The sequence below is a fragment of the Daphnia magna genome, linkage group LG10, assembly GCF_020631705.1.
Source record: "Daphnia magna isolate NIES linkage group LG10, ASM2063170v1.1, whole genome shotgun sequence".
NCBI classification, from domain to species: domain Eukaryota; kingdom Metazoa; phylum Arthropoda; class Branchiopoda; order Diplostraca; family Daphniidae; genus Daphnia; species Daphnia magna.
In genome coordinates, this window is record NC_059191.1 from 987,457 (window position 1) to 1,008,646 (window position 21,190).

Below are 21,190 nucleotides of genomic sequence, written 5' to 3' on the forward strand. Positions count from 1 at the left end.
AAGACAAAATCTATTGTTTAGAAAGTCAGCAATTCAAATTCTGTATTTCTAAAAACTTAAATACTTTGGTCAAGAAGAAAAATTTGGCGTAGAAGTAACCCTTTTAATCACTTTAGTTAGATTCGCCATCTTCATCTTCGTGGTGGTCTTCGCCTTCACTTTCGTCTTCCTCTCCTTTATCCTCTTCTTCTTCATCTTCTTCCCCTACATCTTCACACTCGGCATCTTCTTCCCCTATATCTTCACATTCGGCATCTTCTTCCCCTACATCTTCACACTCGGCATCTTCTTCCCCTACATCTTCACACTCGGCATCTTCTTCCCCTACATCTTCACACTCGGCATCTTCTTCCCCTACATCTTCACACTCGGCATCTTCATCCTCTACATCTTCACACTCGGCATCTTCATCCTCTACATCTTCACACTCGGCATCTTCATCCTCTACATCTTCACACTCGGCATCTTCATCCTCTACATCTTCACATTCGGCATTTTCATTCTCTACATCTCCACGCTCGGCATCTCTCCCCTCTGGATTTTCTTCATCCGCACTCTTTTCACTACCCTTTTCTGTCTTTTTCTTCTTGCTTGGTGGTTCCTAACAAACGCAAAAAAAATTTAAAAACGCAGGAACAAGATTGTTGGACGGACAGTAGCCTACCTCTTCAGCTTCGACATCTTTTACCGCTTTCTTTTTTTTGGGTGAACCTAAATTGGGCAAATCTTGCATCAATTCCAAATATGCCGGGAAAATATACACTTTTCTGCCTGCAATTTTTAAGTCTGTTAGCTCTCTGGCTTCGGCAGCTTCCTTTAGGGTACCGAAACCAACATGAGCATGGCTACAATAAAACATAATTGGAGAATGAAGCTTTAAAAAAAGAGTGAAAATGGGGTAAATAAAATACCAAAAATTGGAAGCTGGGAAAGTTTTCTTGTAGATAACAACAGAAATCGCGTTAGGGAACTTAGTCACAAAATCCTTTAAGGCAACGTTTTTAGAAACATCCCGCAGAACAATCCTAAATAAAAAAAAGTTTAAACAGTTATTACAAGCTACTTACTAATTCAAAAGCAGGTAATCAACTCACTTGTTTGGATGGAGATTTTTGTCTGTCGTTAATGATTCACAATACAAATTAACAAACCGTAGGGCATTTTCACCTATCTTGGTCTTCAATCTCCCAACTGCATCCACTGCTTCCTTACGAGTTGCAAACTGAGCCGTGCAGCTGCAGAGTGTAAATTTACACTTGCAAAATTTTATCTTTTGAATTTCTAATTGATGTTACCTGTACAGAGGAAGAACTACCTCCATTGCACCAGTTTTCTTTAATATATCACTAATTTTTTTTAAATCATAAGCTTCACTGAACCTCAGATACAGTTTGTTCATTAAAGCCCTAAATGAATTGATTAAAACAAATATTTAAAAAAAACGACAATTAACTGGTCAAAAACGTGGGAACTCACTGGTTTTCTTGCATGCGACCTATTAGCGCGATTAAATCCATGGGTTCGTACTTTTGAATATCAAGTAGATTCTTTATTTTTTGGCATATACCCTTTAATTTTCCAAATGCAATCCTAGTTTGTTCGGATGTTGCGAATTGCAGTTCACAGCTATTAATTAAATTGATTATGATACTTGAAGATCTCATTAAAATGCTTTAAATTGCCTAGTTTTTTCACTCAAGATTGCAACTTCTTTTATTCCATCATCAAGCTTTTTGACAGCGATTTCATCAACAGCTTCATTAAATCCAAGATAAACTTTGCAAGCATCTGGAGTTTTTAACTGGAAAAGAAAAAAAAAACATTATCATAAAAATTTGAATTTAGAATGAAAATATAAACAACCATTCTACAACTGGATTCCACACCCATTCGTTTTGCAGACTGAACATTTTTGTGTTCATCAAGGGTGGTCTTGGCAGCTTCAAGAGATGCTATGTCTTTGAATAAGATAATCTTTTCAAGTTCTTTCTTGCTAGGTGGATCACTAACGGAATGAAATCCTGGTAGCTTCTCCAATTCATGAATAACAACTGGAGTTTTCTTGAAAATAACATAAAGCTGTAAACCTAACTGGATTTCAGATTCTTTCTGCGTTTGATTTGGCATTTGTTTTGGAACGGCAGGAGCCAGATGTCCTCTTCCCCGACCACGTCCAAACGATCCACCACGACCAAGGCTATCTGAATCAGCCCAACTTCCACGTACACCCCTACCAAAACCATTCTCGTGACTTCCACGGTCACTTCCACGGTCACTTCCTCTGAAACTTCCTCTTGAACCCCGGAAACCTCCTCTATCTCCTCGAGTTCCTACACCTCGCCCTCGGCTACTAACACCACGGTCACTTCCTCTGAAACTTCCACTTGAGCTCCGGAAACCTCCTCTGTCTCCTCGCATTCCTACACCTCGTCCTCGGCTAGTTCCTCTAAACCCTTCTTGAAATCCTACTCCTCTGCCTCTTCCTCTAAATCCTCCACGATCCCCCATTCCTCTGCCTCTTCCTCCTCTAAATCCTTCACGATCACCCATTCCTCTGCCTCTTCCACCTCCTCGAAATCCTTCATGATCTCCTCCTCCTCTACCCCTGCTGCTACCTCGAAATCCTCCACGATCACCACCACCCCGGCCTCTACCACGAGATATTCCACGATCGCCATCACCCCGGCCTCTACCACGAGATATTGCACGGTCTTCACCACCTATATTTATGCCGCTAACTACGCCTCCAAATCCTGGGCCTTTAGCACTCGAACGTAACATGTCCTAGAAAACCAATAAGGTGGGAAAATCAAAAATAATTCGTCTCAAGGTTATACATCAGACTTACTGCAAATTATTATGGAGTGAACGATCGGGGTTACAGATACTTCTCTATAACTAAAACAGCAAAAAGCTGTTACACTATTAAAACCACGTGTGAAACACTCACTCAAACTTCAATACGCTTTGAATTTCGTCTGCTCCAGCCAATACATCAAACTACAGCCTGGCTACAACAAATAAAAACTCGTACAATAAAACGTGAACCAGCATAATTTTTTTGTCTATTCTTGCTTTGAGACCATATACTGGTCAGCAATAATAAAGGCGTAAACTATTCATTGTTTATTACAAAAAATGAATTGGAAATTTGTTTTTAAAATCTTTAAAACGGAAAAATTATTTGAAACAACTTTTGAACCGCTAGATGGCACCAAATTTGGATTTTTGTAAACATTCGCTTTGTATGACAGTTAGGGTGCGTTTTATCGTCAACCTGTAGTTGAGCTGCTCAACTTTTTGGTTGACCATAAAACGGTTTTTACGTTGGTTGAGTAGAACTTTTTGGTTGAACTACGCAGTTACCCATAAAACGAAAATTGATCTCAACATATGGAAAGCTCCTCCTCCTTTCCCATCCCTTTCAGAAATGCTTAATTGTAAATTTAATAGAAATAAAAAAAAGTTGGTTTAGGAGATAACGGTGTCGGTAAATTTTTCAAAAATATTGATAATAGTATTACGTAGTTTATTGAAATTTGCTAAAATTTTGTAATATATTGATTAGCGTGGAGTAGCAGACGAAAAACGTCAACATGAAAAATTTGTAACAACAAAATGCAGATGACTCAATTTCTTCAATGTCTATTCAGAAGTTATTTACTTATCTCTAATCTCAAATTTCTGGAATGGTAATAAATGTTAATGTAGGAATTATTACAAAGTTTAACATATTTTTATTTTATATTTTTTTATTTTATATATTTTTATTTTTTTATTTAATATTTTACCTATTGGCCTTAAAACACCTTCACACTTGTGAAGGTGTTTTAATATTTATTGTGATAGAAAAACAAATTTACAAACGTGTACCACGAACCACGTGCCACTCCCTATCTAAAGAAAGCCGTCTGCTGTGATGGCTTGAACAAAAAAAAGGTTGCCAGATTAAAGAATTATTATAAAGTGGGAGGGTCAACCAACTTGAATTTAGTTCAACCACAGTCTGGACTGTGGTTGAGCTCGCAAAATTTGGTCGAGCACAACCTTGGTTGAACTTTTTGTTAACCATAAAACGGAAATCGAGCTCAACTGTGACGAATTGGTTAACGAAAAAATACTGATTGAGCTCAATTTAGGTTCGGGTTGAGCTAAAAAGTTGACGATAAAACGCACCCTTATCAGAGTCATAGAACCCTGGTTGGTTCACTATGGCATTCCCCCCTTGCAAAAAAGGGGATACCTTGTGAAGCCATATGGCAGTTTTTGCTCCGACGCTTGCACTGCCTCTACCGGGCTTGTTAGGCATTCGCCAATCACAATATCCCTTTGTAAAACAACTGGGCCAATTGCGAAGGATTTTACTTAGCCATCAAATTTGGGAGGAGTCTCTAACATAAACACAGAGAATTTTCTAAGTTTTTAAAGTGAAACCGCCAAACACACGACAAACAATCACAAATTGATATTGTTCAAATGTGTTTTAAATTTTGTTTTCAAATACATTCGTAAAAAGAGCATACGCCACAGGTTTAAATTAGTTTATAGCTTTATCTGTGAATTACAAACACTTAGCAGGTACAGAAAGTTGATGGAAAAGTGACTTATGTCACTTAACTTGTAGCAAACAAGGAAACTGGTAAGTTATGGAGACTTATCAACTGAACTAATCATTGAACAAAAAACTGGTAAAGTTATGAGAAAGTGATTTAGTGAGTGAACTGTAACGAACAAAGGAACTGGTAAACTGATGGAAAAGTGATTCATGTCACTGAAGTGGTAACGAACAAAAAACATTAAGCATGTTTTGATAATTTGGCATTGGAAACTTTTACAGCTTTTGACTGCGATAACATCAAATTCTTCAAGCGAACTGACTCGAAATGGTAACGGACGCCAACATATTCTCTTATTAGGTAAGGGAGATGGTGATCACGGTGTATATTTCAGAACAGTTTTAATATTTGAGCATTTGAAATTTTTGTGATGCATTCTTCAAATGAATTTTCAGCATACATCTGACTAATCGGATTGAAATGAGATTCAATTATTGACTCAATTACCCGGAAAGTTTGAAACATATTCACTGTCACGAAAATGAGGTTACCACGGGTTCTCAAGCCAGTGAAATGGTCAAAATTGAAATCAGGTGGTAATTCTAATTCGTTGCATTGCACTGAATGTTTACAATCAAGACATACTGTTACAGACGGTCGTGCTTTTAACATGTATCCACATACATCATATATAGCGATATCATTAATATAGTCGACTTTTTCTCGTTCTGGAAGTGAGTCTACGTATCTAGAAGTTAGTTCCTTCAGCAGAATATCTTCCATACACTTTTTAAGGTCAGCTGCAGCGATATCGGATTGCTTTGCTTTATGTTGAAGGCATTTTGAGATGGTCGCCAATACTACAATTTGCTCACTGCTATCGATGCTTGATCCTTTTACGACCGTATTCAGTCGAGCGAGCCTCTGAAACTAACAGACGATAATCACGTCTGAGCTCCTTTATTAAGGTGCATGTAGTCTGTAAAAAGGAGCTGCGATTATTAAGTGAACTAAACATTTTCAAAATGTATCTATAATGTACCTTTGCTTTTTGTTCCAGTGAACGCACTTTGCTCTGATAGCTATACAGTTTTAGCTCTTTGGTGTTCATTCTCTGCTTGCTGGTTATGTTAAATTTCTTCGCTCGTATGTCGGATGATCTCTTGCGTTTCATCAAGTTATCTCGTAAGTTGCGACATTTGACACACTGCCGACACTTGTGCGCTACAAGCTGACAATTCAACGATACCACATGGCCGTGTTCGTTTAGTCTATATGGCAATCGCGACGACGGGGAATTCGCCAAATCTATCAACGAACACTGAGTAATGGTTCCACAAGGACTTGTGTCAGCGAACGCTGTAACCAATTGCGCGAGATGTTCGTACGAAGAGAAATTGTGTGATAATCCGATCGGCGATACAAGATTTCCGTGGAAATGATACGACAGCGACTGATCTTCTTTGATCCTGACCGTCCTGATCAAGATTGACCCATCATGTTTGCTGTGATTGCTCAACAATCTCATGCTCAGTTTCGACGATTGTCTGATCTTCCATTACCTCGCCCAATCCTATTTGACAAGAACATCATATAGTATTAGACTTAGGATGTTTAGACTTATGTCAGCCATGGTACTCACCACTATTGTCTATTAGCTGCAATTCATTATTCTCATCCTGAATATCAACAGACATTGCTGCGCATCTTTCTCCAACTATGAAAAAACAAATAAATTACATTGTTATATGTTAATAGTAGACAGTAGTTATTTTACCACTTTCAACAGATCCGTTTTTACTATTTTCATCTCCTGGACTGTTTCTCTTTCTTTTAGGAGGAGTATGCCCAACTTCTTTCTTCAGTGCTCGAGGCCCACATTGATAAAAGGTCTTGGTCTGTAGTCCCTGTTCTACATTGTTCCGATGGACCAGGGTTTTCCCTAATGATGGTTCAAATTATGGTAATGAATGTACAAAATGCAATTTTCTCTGTTAAAATAATAATTGTAGTGTGACATCAACTACCTTTGTGGTTATCGTTGGGCCTCTCTTGAAATGGCTGTCTAAAACTCTTCAGTCCTCGGGTTGGCACTGGTTGATCTACATAAAAAAGTATTATTATCAGAGAGAAAAGTTAAAAGGGTGACTTGTTTTCCTTACCAATGTTCAGTAAATGCTTGGGCTTTGCATCACTTTTCAAGTTCCAACGTTGAAATGGGAAAAACGTTCCTCCAATTGTCCTACCCTTCACAATGTCGGCATCGTCAAAATGACGACTACACAAACGGGAATTAGACGTCAAATTACCGGAAGAAACCAACGACTTCCAATCAGTGAAAGAGGATGGTGGAATCTGGAAAAAAGTTATTCCGTTTTCTTTAGAGTTTTCTTTTCCATACATCACTTGACAGCCAGCTACAGCGCACCGACGCTTAGCCGCCATTTTCCCCCTTGTATAGTGTTCTCTCGGTTCTCTTCACTACCGAAAGTTTCTTAGTATTCTCCCAGACGGCGCTACGACCGTTGGCGGTAAAAATAAGTTCCGCCCCCAAAACCTAGATTTTTTCGACCTTTGGCTTGCTCAAGGCATCCCCTTTTTTGCAAGGGGGGAATGCCATAGTGAACCAACCAGGGTTCTATGACTCTGCCCTTATTATGATTTTATATAGTAATTTTTTTCTATTTAAATAGAAATTGAATACTCTTATGCAGTTCCTAAAAAAAAACTAAAAACAGGATGATCGCCAACATAACCAAGTTTTTCTTGAATTTCATAATCACAACAAATTGATATGATGGCTCCCTTTTACCTTCTATGCCTTCTACGATTAGTCATTTCTCTTTTGATTTTGAACGTCTTTCTGCAATGACCGTTGATAAGTTCCATAAGTAACATCTTATGAGAGATATATAAGCTGGATACCATTCTCTGTTATCATTTGCAAATTGTTGACTGCAAAATCAAACAAAAGCCATGAAAGACATTTAAAGGGAAAATGCTAGGCTTGTACATTTCACTGTCCATCCCTGTGATCCAATTTCCATTTTAACTTCTTCTCCCAAGTTCCTGGCTTACCCTGTTCTTTGCTCTATTTTTCCCTTTGGCTACTACCTCACCATCTAGCATGACTTTCTCTTTCAATGATCACTGGTGGTAATCGGAGTGTCTAAAGTTAGTTTTTTTTGCTAACAAAGCAAACAAGCAAAAAAGCCAACAATCAAGACATAACATTGTCCAATTTAATTTTTTTTTTATTGGTAGATGCTGTATCTAAACATGGATGTTGATGGACTTGGTTTAAACATCAGGTGACATTAGTGGCTTTTGGTGATCCCTTCTAGTCCACAATTCTACACTGTTGGTCCAGTGCAATCTCATTCGTCTGCAGCCAAAAGCTCTTGTCCTGATTACAATTTTTTAGAGGTATCAGCTAACCTTTTAATAAAGTCTCTAGTATATGGCCTTTGGGAATCTTTGTGTTGGTCCCCATTTTCCTTCATTGCAAAGGGATATTGGCCCGTAAAAGAAGACAAACAAAAGAAACTAAATGTAAGACACAAGAAAATGTTTGTCATTTTGACATTCTGTATATTGCCTGCTCTGCATACGTTCACGGGCGACACAAAGTCGGCCGTTGTCACAGAAAAAAAGGAAGCAAGCACGACGATAATCATCTCACTTTACTAGCACGGTCAACACTGTACAAAATCAATTGTTATTAATTAATTATTCATATTATAAGGCAGTTATAGCAGTCATGACGTGTGGGGAAAAGGGAGTACATGGGAAACAAAATCGAACAAAAGATGGGCCACTTTTTTTGTGTTTTCCTTTTTAAACTAAACATCGTTGCGCAACACTTACACGAAATAGAACTGGGGGGAATGAAAGGGTTACATTATAAACATTCCCATCCTCATTTTTTTTCCCCATTAGTAAACGACACATGTTTTTTCACCGAGCCCGGGAATCACGAACTAAAGAAGAAAACAAAAAATAACCCACAAATATCTCCTTTTCTTTTGTTTGTTAGAAAAGAAAAGACCGTAGCGGCAAATGAAACGAACCAACGAAATTGCAAATAATTATAATTATAATTAATTAATAATAATGGTATTTAAAAAAAAAAAAATCGAAAGTAAAGACATTTTCGCGAGGAAAACGTTTTCAATTTCTTTTTTTTTTTTCTTCCGTATCCGGAAAAGTCCCACCCTTAAAAAAAGAGAAAACAGGAAATCGTTCCTTGCGAAAAACATTTAAAAAAAAGCGGCTAAAAACAGCCCAACAAAATACTTGATTAGGAAGAGAGACACACGTCGCCACATCAAAAATTCAGACTCGACCCACAAAAAAAAATCACATTCCAAAATAAAAACGAATATTTTTCGATTTTCCAAAATAATAAAAAATGAGAAGAATATTTAAAAAAAAAAAAAAAAAACTTGATCGCAACGCAAAAAACAAATAGCACGGCTTTTTTTCGTTCACGTTATTACATAAGACGAACAAGCGTGCAACTTGTTCAACTTCAGTTAACACGAGAGATTATGACGCACTGCAGATTAACCTTTTCTTTTTCTATGTTAATGGAATAATATGATTCACGTTTTCGTCCAACGAACGAATTCGTCCTCTCCTAATTTCTCGTTCGTTCGTTCTATCGTTTCAGAGAAAGGTTATATGTATACTATATCCAACCACCAAAGCTGAGAGCCATTTAAAGAAAAATAATAAGAAGAAAGAAATAAAACAGATTCACATCGATTATCACTGGAAACCAGTCGGTCAGGTAAAAAAAATTTTAAAAGAGAATTCGTCCCCCGTAAACAAAACATCCTTTTTCCTTTTGGAATTTCTAGAGTAGAATTGGATTTAAAAAAAAAAAAAAAAGAAAACGTAAAAAATCGTCCAGTTTACACATGTCTCTGCTGTTGTTTGAATTTCACATTGGCTGATGATGTTGTTGCGGCTGTTGTTGATGATGCATGTGCTGGTTATCGTAACCGAGTCCCATCGGGTTGACGGCATTACTGGAACCGCCACCTCGTTGCAACACTTCCTGAGCTTGGGGGCAATGCGGCCTAGGCCCAGGCTCAGGTGTGTAGGTAAAGGTCAACCGTGTGGCGTAGATGACACCGTCACTTCTCACCAACGAAATAGGAACCTATTCAATTTTTTAAATCAATAAAATCAACAATTTCAAAAAATGTACAAAAATTCTGTTTTTGTTTTTTTACCTGTGTTGGTCCACGGACCCATTGCCATCCGGAACGGAAGGCTGAAATATCGGGCACGACGCACAGCATCGACTCCTCACAGCGGAACATGGTCTCTGCCTCCACGTCGCCAAACCACACTTTCAAATTCGGTGTCAGATTCTCGCCCATTAATTCCAGCATTGCCACATCGCCACCACCGTTCAACTATTTATTTTAAAAAATAAATAAACAAATAAATAATAGTAATAAAATTATCTCAAGTCCATTTAAAAATAATAACAACGCAAAAGAGATAGACAGGCAAGAAGATGGTTATGAAAATAATCAAATGAAATCAAATGAAATCAGAAATTGGCGTTCCGCATTGTTGGCCGCCATCCCGTGTTGATTGTAGTGGTCGGCTGGTGGTCAACGCTCAGCGACGGTCAACGATATAACAAATCCGTGGGAAACGAAAACTAAGTAGCTGGAGTAGTAGCGGACACACACACACAGCAAATCGCTCGCATACTTTTCCCGTGGGAACGCATTCGCCACCCAAAAAATTGGATAATATCACAAACTAAAAAAAAAAAACCCGAAGACGAAAGGAAAGAGGAAGGAAGGAAGAAACATAAGTTGAAAAAAATAAAAAATAAAACACCTCTGTCACCATTGCGCCTTCATCGGCCCGAGCGTGAGAAGGTCCGTCTGCTATTCTCACGCCTATTTCCTCCCCAGTTTCCCCCACCCCCTTTTCTAGTTTTCTTTTTCTTTGTTTTTTTGTTGACCAATGCCATCCAGACATTTAATTTTAAATTTGTTTCATTATTTTCTGATAGGTTAACGATTCCCCCCAAAAACGAAACAACTCCGGACCAGAAAGAAAAGGCAAACAGAAAAAAGAAGAAGAAGAAGAAACTCACGTGTAATGAATGGACGATGGGGACGGGCGTGACGGGATTGCGGACAGGTCCCATTCCCTCGTAGAACTGGTACTCGGCCTTGTCGGTGCTGATGATGGTCCAGGCGGCTCCGTCGTTGATCATTTCCTTGTTGGGCTCCTTGGGGCAAGGCGTCGCCTGGAACTGGATGATGCGCTCCTGGCTGAGGCACAGGTACATGCGCTCCGTGTCCTTCATGTAGAAGGCGCACTTGTGCAGCTGGGAGACGGGGTCGTCGGCGTCCAGCACGGCCATCTGCTTGTCCACTTTGCGGATGATGAGACGCGGCAAGGCCATGCCCGTCACGCTGCACACCAACTTGACCGTGCTGCCGTAATGGATGTAGCCATCGCGCACCGTGAATTCCTCCGATTCCGATTCGCTGTCGTCCACTGCCACCCCCAAATGTGAAACATTTGCAAAACAAAAAAACAAAAAATGAAAACCAACATTGCCATTTCAAGAGGTGGGGGGGCAAACGTCTTACGCAAGTGGATGGTGAAGGCGCCCCACTGGGTGGAGCTGGCGTGAAAATTGTTATTGTCCACGTGCAGGTAACGCGTGCTGACCGTTTGCGAACGAAGTCGGTTGAAGAGGGCCACTTTGGTCCCGCTGGCGATGCACACTGTCCCGCCATCATATCGAAAAAAGAGAACGTCAGTCATCACGCATTGCGCACGTCACACAAAAAAAATAAAGGGGGGGGGGACTCACGGTCGGCATTTTTCAGCGACTGCTTCTTTTTGGACGGCTTCGAAATGACTTTGATCCGCTTGCTGTGGAACACGCCGATATCCTGGCCGTTGCCGTAGAACATTTTCACCGACAGCATGAAATGTTTGCGCTTGTCCGAGTCGGAGATGAAGAGCGTCTTGGCCGCGCAATAACTCTGTTTTTAATCCAAACAAATCCATTTCAATTTTAGTTTTGTCTTTCAAAATTTCAAAGATTTAAAAATCAATCATACTTTGCCGTTGAGGTCGAGTTGTTGCATGTCCTGATCGGAATTGCCGATGCCGATGAAGGCGCACAGTTGGGACGCAGCTTCGGCCTCGGCGGGCGAGGCGCCATTGGCGGCCGCTTCGCGCTGGATGGCCTCGCGCCTCCTCCGCCATCCGTCGCCGTACAGGTAGATGCAAGGCGGCGGGCAAAAGAAGCGCTTCTCGTTGCCGTACGATTTTTGCGCCACCTTGGCGTGTAGAATGACCACCACCATGTCGCCGTGCTCCTGCAGGTAGCGCATCATCGCCTCCCGAGTTAATCGCTGCTCTTTTGTTCCGCCTCTATACGCCGATCCGGTCGGCCTATTTTTATCCATTCAATCCAATCAAATGTTAAGGGACGTTTAAAAAAGGATTTCAACCAAATTAATAAATTCAAATGTACCCAAATCGATCGATAGGGACGGGCGGCGACGGAGTGGAGAGCGGCGACGGCGGAGTTTGGAGAGTCGGAGCCATGGCCGAACTGGGATGCGCCAGGGCGTAAGGGTTGTGGTGTTGTTGTTGTTGCTGCTGTTGAGCTCCCTGTTGTTGCTGTTGAAGATGATGATGCTGTTGCTGACCGAGCAAATGTCCGCTCAAATCGGCCGATGCTCCAATCACCTTGTCCGGCGGAGTCAGCGAGCCCGGAATCAATCCGCTCGTGCCACCAACTAATCCCGAAAATTATTATTATTTATTTTTATTTCAAACAAATGTTATTTTATTTCTATTTTGAAGCTTTACGCGACATCATCCTTTGAAAGGATATCCCCCCCCAAAAAAAAGAAATGAATAAGCCCTTCCGGAATGCCAAGGCGAAAAATCGGGGATGATACGGCCCCCAACAACAACAACAACAACCAAACAAAAATCAAATACATCAAAAAATATTCTTTTGAATTCTTACTTCTTCTCTTGCGTTTGTAAAACGAAATAAAAAAAAAAAACCTTCAGTGCGTAGGGCGATCGACGTCGAAGAAAAGAAAAGCCGTGGGAAACGGAGCAGTGGGTGCTGCACGAGATTAGACACACAAGTCGGCACATTGCCATGTCCTCCTCTACGCAATGCCCCTCCCTCCCTTTCCAAAAAAGACCAGAAAAAAGAATCCACTCCGGCTGCAACAATTCGCACATGCATACACAAACACTTTTTTTTATTATTATTATTATTATTATTTTAGAAGCGATGCATATTACATTAGCTTCCATACTGTTTTTTAAATGTCCCGCCTCTTCCCATAATTCTACCCTTTTTGAAATAAATAAAATAAACAAATACATCTAACCTAATCTAAATTCATTATTTCGTATTCTCCTTTTTCATTTTTAAATGATGACATTTGCTCTTATTACTTCCTCTATCCGGTTGAGAAATAAGCATTTTTTTTTTTTTTTGTGACAAGAACGAACGTTACCAGTCCAGGCAGACATGGAGGAGGGATAGTGAGAGAGAGAGAGAGAGAGAGAGGATCAACGACACCTGCAAGCGCCCGGTTGAGTTCCCACGCTTGGCTATATTTCGATGTTGCGGATGGAAGAAGGGAAAGGGGAGGGGGGGTTGGAGACGGGTGGGTGTTTGGGGTGCAAAACCAAAAGGGTGGGCTTATGAGTGTGTCTGTGTGTGTATACATGGGGTAAGGGGTACACACATACAAAGTTATAGAGAGAAGTGGACGTTATTCACAGCTTTAATGCAAAATGCATTTGCCTCCCCTCTGCCGATAAATCGATCGGCACTCCTACACCTACCCCTCCACCTACCCCCTCACCGTGAAAACACTTCCAGTTCCGCAAATCGATATCCAACACATGGTGACCGTCTCTCTTTTCTTTTTCATTTTTCCGGTTACAAGGGGGTGGGGGGGGAGGCACCGTGACCGATCTACCCTACACCGTATAGTATATTTACCAGAATCGGGGATGCCCAGCGAGAGGCTGAGTCCGTTCGGTTTGTAAGTGTCACTTGCACTGCGTCGTTGACTGGACGTTCCAGCGGTGTTGGAATGTGCGCTGTTGTAGTCAGCAGCCGAAAGGCCGTAGAAAGCGGCCGACGTGGCGGCAGAAACGGCCGGATTGGGCGGTCGTTGCTGCGAATTCGATAGATCCACCGGATGCTGTTCAGTCGGAGTGAACTGTCCCGGTTGCTGTTGTTGTTGCTGCTGCTGTTGCTGTTGTTGAGGCTGGTTAATGTTGTACGACGATGGCGGATGCGAAGGGCTCAACAACTCCGTCATCACCTGCCCTCCACCCACAGACTAACGTTTTCGCATTTAAAACAAAAAACAAAACAAAATTGAAATGATTGAAAATTGCGAGAAACGAAGGCGGATGTGATTTACCTGTCCGTAATAAGCGGCATGTTGCTGCTGTTGCTGCTGATGGTGGTGGTGATGTTGTTGCTGTTGATGATGATGAAGATTGTGCGGTGAGTAAGGATCGTGCGAATTGGACCAAACGTCCACGTCACCGCCACTTCCGTGCCCCACACCGACGACTGTCGAACCGGATGAGCCGACCGTTCCAGCCCCAGATGTCACGGCCACGCTATTGTTGACTCCGCCAATCAAATCCACCGACTCGCGGCTGTGCTGAGCCTCGTAGCCGCCACTCAAACTGAACCCGTAATGGGCCTGTTACACACACACAAACACAAAAAAACAAAACAAAAAATTCAATTCAAAATTCAAATTTCATGTTTGTTTTTCAAAATCAAATCAAAGGCGAATCGTCCTCAGTCCGGCAACTCACCAAAGGCTTAGCCAGAGGCATCCCTTCAACGTCTAATAACTAATGCTAATCGAACCTCTTTTAACCGTACCAAACTGTTACTGACAAACCTACTGCCCCAAAAACTAGGACGACAAGTGATGACGACACATTTTCTTGTATAAGATAATTCTGATGTGATCCAAATGTCGCGATAAGAGACCGCACCAGTAGCTCGGTCGCAGTGCTACTGTCCTACCCGTTACACAGTCAGTTGTTATTTCACACTTGACCCGATGAAGGGAGGCACAAAAAAAAAGAAATGATTTTATTCTCTCTACAATTTCGTGACGTGCGCAGTCCCGAGCGTCGACAGGTGCACCGGTTCCCACACGCTTTTCTCGACCCACTCTCCCCACTATTTATTCTCCACCCACTTGGCTACGTACACAACAGAATGACGTCGCTGCAAAAACTTAAACATAACACAGACAATATAATTTTTTTTTTTTAAATTCAAATCAACTTCAAATTGTTTTCAAAGAGAAATGAATTCGCGTTTGATTTTTACCCGTCGATCGAGGATAGTCCTTTGGTGAGATTCAACTATTCAAAACACACAAACGTTTCACTAAACACCAACCGAAAATGCACAGCCAGGGCGGAGGAGGTCGGACTATTTTTCTGAAGTGACCGATTCCCACAGTCTCCGACAGTCAAATGCAAGTCGGTGGCCGTGTATCCTAGCGCCTCTACACCACGTTATAAAAGAAGCACCAACTCAGAAGTTGAAGGTTTCTTCTGGAGGGATATCAAATGACCTTTTTCTTTCTCCTCCCCTGATTTTGTGTGTGTGTGTGTGTGTTCTCCCTTCTCTTTCTTTTCTTTTTTTTTTTAAAAGAACAAATTGTTTTTTGGGACCACTAGTACGAAATTTACACACATAGTTTTTTTATTTTTCCTCCCCCTTCTCTTGTAAGACAAAACAAAAAGTTGATGGCCGCAGGCGGTTCCCACGCAAACGCATCTCTTTAACTTTTCTGTTCTGTCAAATTAGCAAGAGATCGCAGTCAAACTGCAAAAAAAATTCGTGAGCCGGGCCCGAATCTTCGCCGATTGCAAATGCAAAAAATTTTTTTTGTTTGTTTGAAACGAGAGAATTCTTAATGGATCAAAACGAGTAGGCAAAGGGGAGGGGGGAAACGAAGAAAACTGATCTGTGCAACTGTAACACGAATCGATTACTTTCGTTTAAGCGAACTATTACAGTTAGGAGAGAGCTGGTGGGTTTTGCTGGGACCGATGGAATGTCCCTCCTCCTCCGCCCGCGAGGGTGGCAGGAAAAGAGACGGGATATACACACACACACACACACACACATAGGAGGAAGACCCTAAAACCCCAGCCGGCCCTTTTTTTTTTTTATTTTTCTGGGGTTCGTGGGAAAGAATTTGGCCGTCTGGGAAAAAAAAAAATAGCCCGCAATCCTCTAGCAATGGCTATGGTGCTAGTACAACAACAGTAGTCAATTGCCATCTAACCTTTTGTCATGTATCAAAAAATGACCTTCCTCTGATTTTGAGTCCCCGGGCGCATATCCTTCCGCCCTTAAAAAAAAAAAAAAGGGACAACTACTTGGTGTACAACTCGGCTATTCTTACAAACGAGTTGTTTTTCCCACACAGACTCACGTGGATGTAAACAAACTAGCGCGCCAAATTCAAAATTCCTGGAAACTTTGAATTTTTAAAAAATGTTGGCTGTTGAATTTGATTCCAAAATTAAGATTGAGTTGGGTGTAAATAAAACAAAAGAAGACGAAATGAGGGGAACGGACAGGAAACGATCGGGACCGAGAGAGTCGTAAAAATCGGCAATTGCCTATATACAACGCAATCGTGATGTTGACACAGGTCGGCTTCTCTCTTTCTATTTTCACACGGTGCAAGCATGTGTATGTCGTTGAGTCCACGTTATCCTTATCGCCGAAACAATAATCTTCGTACCATTTCTTATCACCAAAAATCAATTTTTACTTTTTCCCCAAATCATTTGAAAAATGCCGCCTTTTAATTTAAAGAAAAACAAAATGCGCACTAAACAAAAACAAAAAAAATACCCAAGTATCAGCGAGCGGACTACGCGCGCTCGGTGTGTAAGGTTCCGAATCCAGGTCCATCGTGCTGGGCGCAACGTCGGGCATTTTTTTTTTTAAACCCTATTTCTCCAATGACAACAACAACAACAAAATTTCACCACAATTCGAATTAAATCGTTGAAAATCGGCAATGTTTTAATGACGGCCGTCCAAACACATGTCAACTTAACACGCACAGCAAGAGAAATTCACGGCTGAGAGAGGGGCCACTGTCGGAAAGAACGTGCTGATTCCAGTCCAACCGTCGTCCAACTAAAAACTGAGTTTTTACTCTCGTCTACCCAACGACGGCGGCGGCTGCCCCCGTTTTTTTTTGTTTTGTTTCTCCCTCCACCTAGGGTGGAGTCGGGGGAGGGTGGTGTATGTGCGCAGCTGTACGCACCTCTCGCCTGCATGCACCCAACAAAACGGACACGAACAGAAAGCCGAGGGTTGAAAAGCGTCACAGGGTGGGGGAGGTCTCTTTTGTGTTCTCCATCTGATGTGTGTACTCTGATAGATTTCCATCGCAACGTTCAATCTGCTCGAAGGTAATCTCCCCCCACTCTTTCGTTATATGAATAATTCACAATAGATTTTTTTTTTTGAATTATTAATTCGATTTTTCTGAAAAATTCAATCATTTTTTTTGTGTGTGTTCCCTTCTAATTCTAAGATCGAATTGATTCAAATGAATAAGAAAATCCGATAATTAAAGAAATTGAGATTCAGGGAAACCCACACCAACGAATGGAACATTTCAACAATTGAAATAGATAATCATTCGATTTCTCCATTGAATATGCCTCAAACTCTTTTGGATGCAAGTGCCAACACATCGAAGGCGTGTCCCCATTTTTCTTAAACTCTTGTGCTAGTAGGGGGTTACTTACTCATCAAATTAAAAAAAAAAAAAACGTTAGCTTTTTTTTTCCGGTAATGACCCCCCCTCCCCCGTCTTGTTAACACACACAGAAAGAGAGGCATAGCGCGGAGCTAAAGGGGAAGTTGAAACGCGAGCACAACGTGGGAACAGAAACATTTTCTTTTTATTGTGTTGTCTGTCCTTTGGCAACAAGTAGCCAAAAAATGAAAGAATCCCTTTAAAATGACGTCACATGTGCGGTAACACGCGGGACGAAATTCAGTCCTTCCGCAAAAGGTAAAAAAAAAAAAATAGGAAGAAAAGAATTCGATGGGAACAACAAGAAGCTCCTATCTACACACACACACACACACACACCAGTGAAAATAAATATCAAATAAAAAAAGAAGAAGATATAATAAAAAATAAAAAAAATTTCCCGCCGACGCAAATGTGTGAGAACGACGTCGGAGTCGAGCATCCACGGAAAGGAGACACACACACACACACACACACACACACAAAGTGGGGTGTTGAAAACCCGCTTCCTCCTCCTCCACCTTTCTTTTTTTTTTCTTTAGTCAACTGTGAAGCTCCGCCCTCGTTCTAATTTTCCCATTTCAAATTTAAAAAAAAAATGATCAAATTTTGAACTAAAAATAATTTCTGGACAACATTTTGTTTTTGTTCCTTTTATTTTTTACGTTTGAAATTTAAAAAAAAGAAAAAGAAAAACTTAAATCATCGACGATGAAATAAAACATTGCAAGCGCATCTCGGCAAATGCGCTGCCGAATCATCAGCAGAGGCCGTGAGAACAAAATGGCAACAAGTGGAACGACGCAACTGCGCTCGTCAAGAGGTCAGAGAGGTGCCAGGAGTCTCGAGTTTATGCTCCGGTAAGTTTTTCAACAACAAAAACAAAAAAAGTGGAAGGCCTTTTTTTATTTTTGGGGTCGTCGACGAGGTCAGTGTCACCTGTTGTACCTTAACGTTACACACGTACATGTTTATTCGGCGCAGTAACTCACAACAGCAACATCATTCTCGATGGCCCGCTCTACCCCTTTTTTTTTTCTCTTTTAAGGAGGGGGGGTCCTTAATTTCCGTGAACGTGGGAGCCGAACAATTTCCTATGTCGGGATTTTGATTCGCTCGTTTCTCAAATTGAACTCAACTCTTGTGAAGACCAGACAAAAACACACACAACGCCATTTTGATGTAGAACAGTTGACAAACTCCCCCCCCAAAAAAAATGGATCGCTTCTAGAGACCTGCACTTCAATGTTACGTCACTGATTGGATGTTTGCGCCATAGCAGAACAAGAAAGGGTGTGTAACACTATAGAAAGCGTGGGAATAAGGAAAACAACCCCCCCCCTTAAAAAAAAAGGCCACACAACTGCGCGTGTGTTTCAAACTTTGGTACACATTTCATCATCTAAAAGATGGACGTTAATTATTCGCACTACTTTCGATACCCTCCCCCCCCCCCGACAAATTAAAATGATCTACTCCCTCGCGCATCGAGTCATCATTTTTCATTTTTACCCGTCCAATTGTTGGAGATGCGTGGGAAAAAAATAAAAACGAGCATATCGGTATGTTTTTACGGTAGGGGGGGATGTTATTTGCAGAGGGCTGATGGATTCAATTGAACAAAGATAGGGGGGGGGGGATGTAGGGTTACACAATAGTTCACGACTATTCCACACAGACGTCGTATACGCTACAACGTTCATTCCGATTACAATTTTTAAGAGGGAGAAAATTCGAAAACGCTTCGTTTTACATTAAAGGGCGTCGGCGTTCGTCCGATTCCCACGCAAAATCCACATACCTTTCCCTTTAAACAAAACAAAATGGGCAAGGCCAATTTCTTTTTTTTTGTGTGTTAAGACATTGAGAGAATTGCAAAAGAAGGTAATTTAATACTGCCATAAGAAAAGCAAGTTAGAGAGCTGTTGCTGTAGGCTAGCCAAACAATCAACAGGTTGGGGCCACCCAAAAGGTCTAAAATGGCCGATACTAAAAAGAAAATCCTTTATCGCTCCATTCACAGCCCAATTCGTTTTTTTTGTGGTGAAATCTGTTATTAACACAACGATTCGAACAGCGTGAGAGTGAAATCCCGGTAAAGACGAATACAACCTGAGCGCTAACAAGTTCCACCTTAAAAAAACAAACATGACGAGAGCGTCTGACCGAAAGTGTCACAGATTTTTTTTTTTTTAACTTTAAAATAAATAAAAAAAAAAGAAAACCTTTCACAAAAAAAAAAGAGGTTCACACACTGGTCACGGTGCGTTGATTTTTGAGTTGTCCTACGCTCGACTAAGCGACCACCGACTCCAATTATGTTACCCCCCCCAAAAAAAAGAGTCTTATCCCATGTTTCTCGAGCATCAAATTTCATTCAAAAAATTTCTTAAAAAATAAAAAAATCAAACAAATTCTTGTTTTTTTTTAATTTTTTTTACCTGTGTGTCGATGTAGGCATCGTTCATTCTCTCTCCCCTTTTTTTTCTTCAAAACAAACAAAACAAAACAAAACAAAAAACCCGCAAAATATTCTGCGTTCTATTTCGTGGGCGGAACTGTCGGAATAAAAGTCTTTCGGCTCAGATGTCGATGCGCAAGATGTTTTCAACACTTTTCCAAGGGCCTTTGCGCAGAGGCATCACACAACTTAAAAGGTCGACTTCGAATTGGTTTAAGTTTTCGTGTGAAGAGAAAGCCGTCCAGGATTTAAGCCAACGATGAACCAAACAGCACAACTGATGAATTTAAAAAAAAAAGAGACGCAAAACTTGTTGGAGGAACGAAAGGAAGAACCTTCAATGGCGGATGGTTCTGATTGTATTGTCTGTCGAGTCGATTCATTCCGCCGGATAATAGCGCAGAGAATCTCCAAGTCAGGGGCGAGAATCGATCGAGCGCACGGGCGGGAGGGGGAGGAAGGCGGATACCAACACACACACACACACACACGCACACACAAAATAAATAAATAAAAAGAGATCGTGAGTCGCTGCGGGATTACGGTGCAGCGACGCCGTAGCGTCGTCGGGAGTTTTGGGAGGGGGCGTGCGATGGTTGGCTTGACGACAGCCAATGGACGTCAGGTCGTTTCTGATTGGCTCTGGCCATAATCACGCTAGGTAAAGCTGCGGGACTGCGGACGGGGCAAACCACCTCCTACAAGGCCCCACCCAGCAGCCAAAAGAAAAGCACAAAATTCACGTAATAATTACAGTGAGTCGGGACCGTCGACTCTTCCAAGGCCCTCTGCCCTTGCTCATCTTGGCGCACGAACATTCCGTCAAGGTCCATAGGACCTGCAGCCAACACGGCATCTGCGTGCCATCATCGTTTGATTCCGCTTCTTTTTATTCAAATCAAAATGCGCTTAAACGCATAGGCTCAACGGCAAGGGAATAATCAAATTGAGTATAGCATTTTAAACGAGGTGAATCGGCCGAAAACATGGCCAATAAACTACGACAACAATTGCTCCTTTGATCCTATTCCCTACAGGTACGAAGCCTAGATTTAAAAGGGAAACAAAAAAAAAAGAAAGGCAAAACATTCGCACGGACATGCATCGTCAATTCGAGGACAACATATGCCCATCGACAAGGACATGGTCATATCTACATAGATGACCAAAGGACGAATTCCACATGAAACAATGACTATACCATTTCCTAATTACTTTGAATGATTTCATCAAATTAAAAAGTTAAAACAGACAAATTCAACAGAAAAATGCGCTTGTTTCAAGTCGTTTCCGACCTT

General features: G+C 41.2%; 3 protein-coding genes and 2 long non-coding RNA genes across 10 annotated transcripts; 2 read left to right on the plus strand and 3 right to left on the minus strand.

Annotated features, from left to right (window-relative positions):
* Window positions 1-16: 16 nt before the first annotated feature.
* Window positions 17-3,008, minus strand: LOC116932566. The gene is made up of 9 exons (XM_032940335.2): window positions 2,849-3,008; window positions 1,864-2,784; window positions 1,683-1,801; window positions 1,477-1,626; window positions 1,296-1,406; window positions 1,095-1,235; window positions 912-1,025; window positions 665-845; window positions 17-601 (listed from the first exon to the last, which is right to left on the minus strand). The coding sequence occupies exons 2-9, from the start codon at window positions 2,779-2,781 to the stop codon at window positions 113-115; spliced, it is 2,223 nt and encodes a 740-aa protein (XP_032796226.2). The 5' UTR covers window positions 2,782-2,784; window positions 2,849-3,008; the 3' UTR covers window positions 17-112.
* A 246-nt stretch (window positions 3,009-3,254) lies between these two features.
* On the plus strand, window positions 3,255-5,283 carry LOC116916457. The gene is made up of 2 exons (XR_004390656.2): window positions 3,255-4,916; window positions 5,012-5,283. It is a non-coding gene; the product is annotated as an uncharacterized LOC116916457 (long non-coding RNA).
* Window positions 4,528-7,044, minus strand: LOC116934694. Its single transcript, XM_045179653.1, has 6 exons — window positions 6,719-7,044; window positions 6,584-6,658; window positions 6,334-6,498; window positions 6,199-6,273; window positions 5,599-6,129; window positions 4,528-5,535 (listed from the first exon to the last, which is right to left on the minus strand). Exons 1-5 carry the CDS (start codon window positions 6,999-7,001, stop codon window positions 6,053-6,055), a joined length of 675 nt encoding a protein of 224 aa, XP_045035588.1. The 5' UTR covers window positions 7,002-7,044; the 3' UTR covers window positions 4,528-5,535; window positions 5,599-6,052.
* Window positions 7,045-7,214: 170 nt separating this feature from the next.
* On the plus strand, window positions 7,215-10,647 carry LOC116932628. 4 transcript variants are annotated; one of them, XR_006651698.1, is made up of 3 exons: window positions 7,215-7,982; window positions 9,229-10,462; window positions 10,600-10,647. It is a non-coding gene; the product is annotated as an uncharacterized LOC116932628 (long non-coding RNA). The 4 variants fall into 4 exon arrangements; XR_004399600.2 differs by having other exon boundaries at window positions 9,229-9,348; window positions 9,419-10,647; XR_006651699.1 differs by having other exon boundaries at window positions 7,215-7,730; window positions 7,821-7,982; window positions 9,229-10,647.
* Window positions 8,127-20,272, minus strand: LOC116932563 (recombining binding protein suppressor of hairless). 3 transcript variants are annotated; one of them, XM_032940333.2, is made up of 10 exons: window positions 19,873-20,272; window positions 14,024-14,314; window positions 13,594-13,939; window positions 12,088-12,355; window positions 11,669-12,005; window positions 11,416-11,590; window positions 11,189-11,326; window positions 10,684-11,093; window positions 9,797-9,982; window positions 8,127-9,723 (listed from the first exon to the last, which is right to left on the minus strand). In XM_032940333.2, the coding sequence occupies exons 1-10, from the start codon at window positions 19,897-19,899 to the stop codon at window positions 9,502-9,504; spliced, it is 2,400 nt and encodes a 799-aa protein (XP_032796224.1). In that variant the 5' UTR covers window positions 19,900-20,272; the 3' UTR covers window positions 8,127-9,501. The 3 variants fall into 3 exon arrangements, with proteins under 3 accessions (XP_032796224.1, XP_045035550.1, XP_045035551.1); XM_045179615.1 differs by lacking the exon at window positions 19,873-20,272 and adding an exon at window positions 16,510-16,820; XM_045179616.1 differs by lacking the exon at window positions 19,873-20,272 and adding an exon at window positions 14,433-14,695.
* Between the last annotated feature and the right edge of the window lie 918 nt (window positions 20,273-21,190).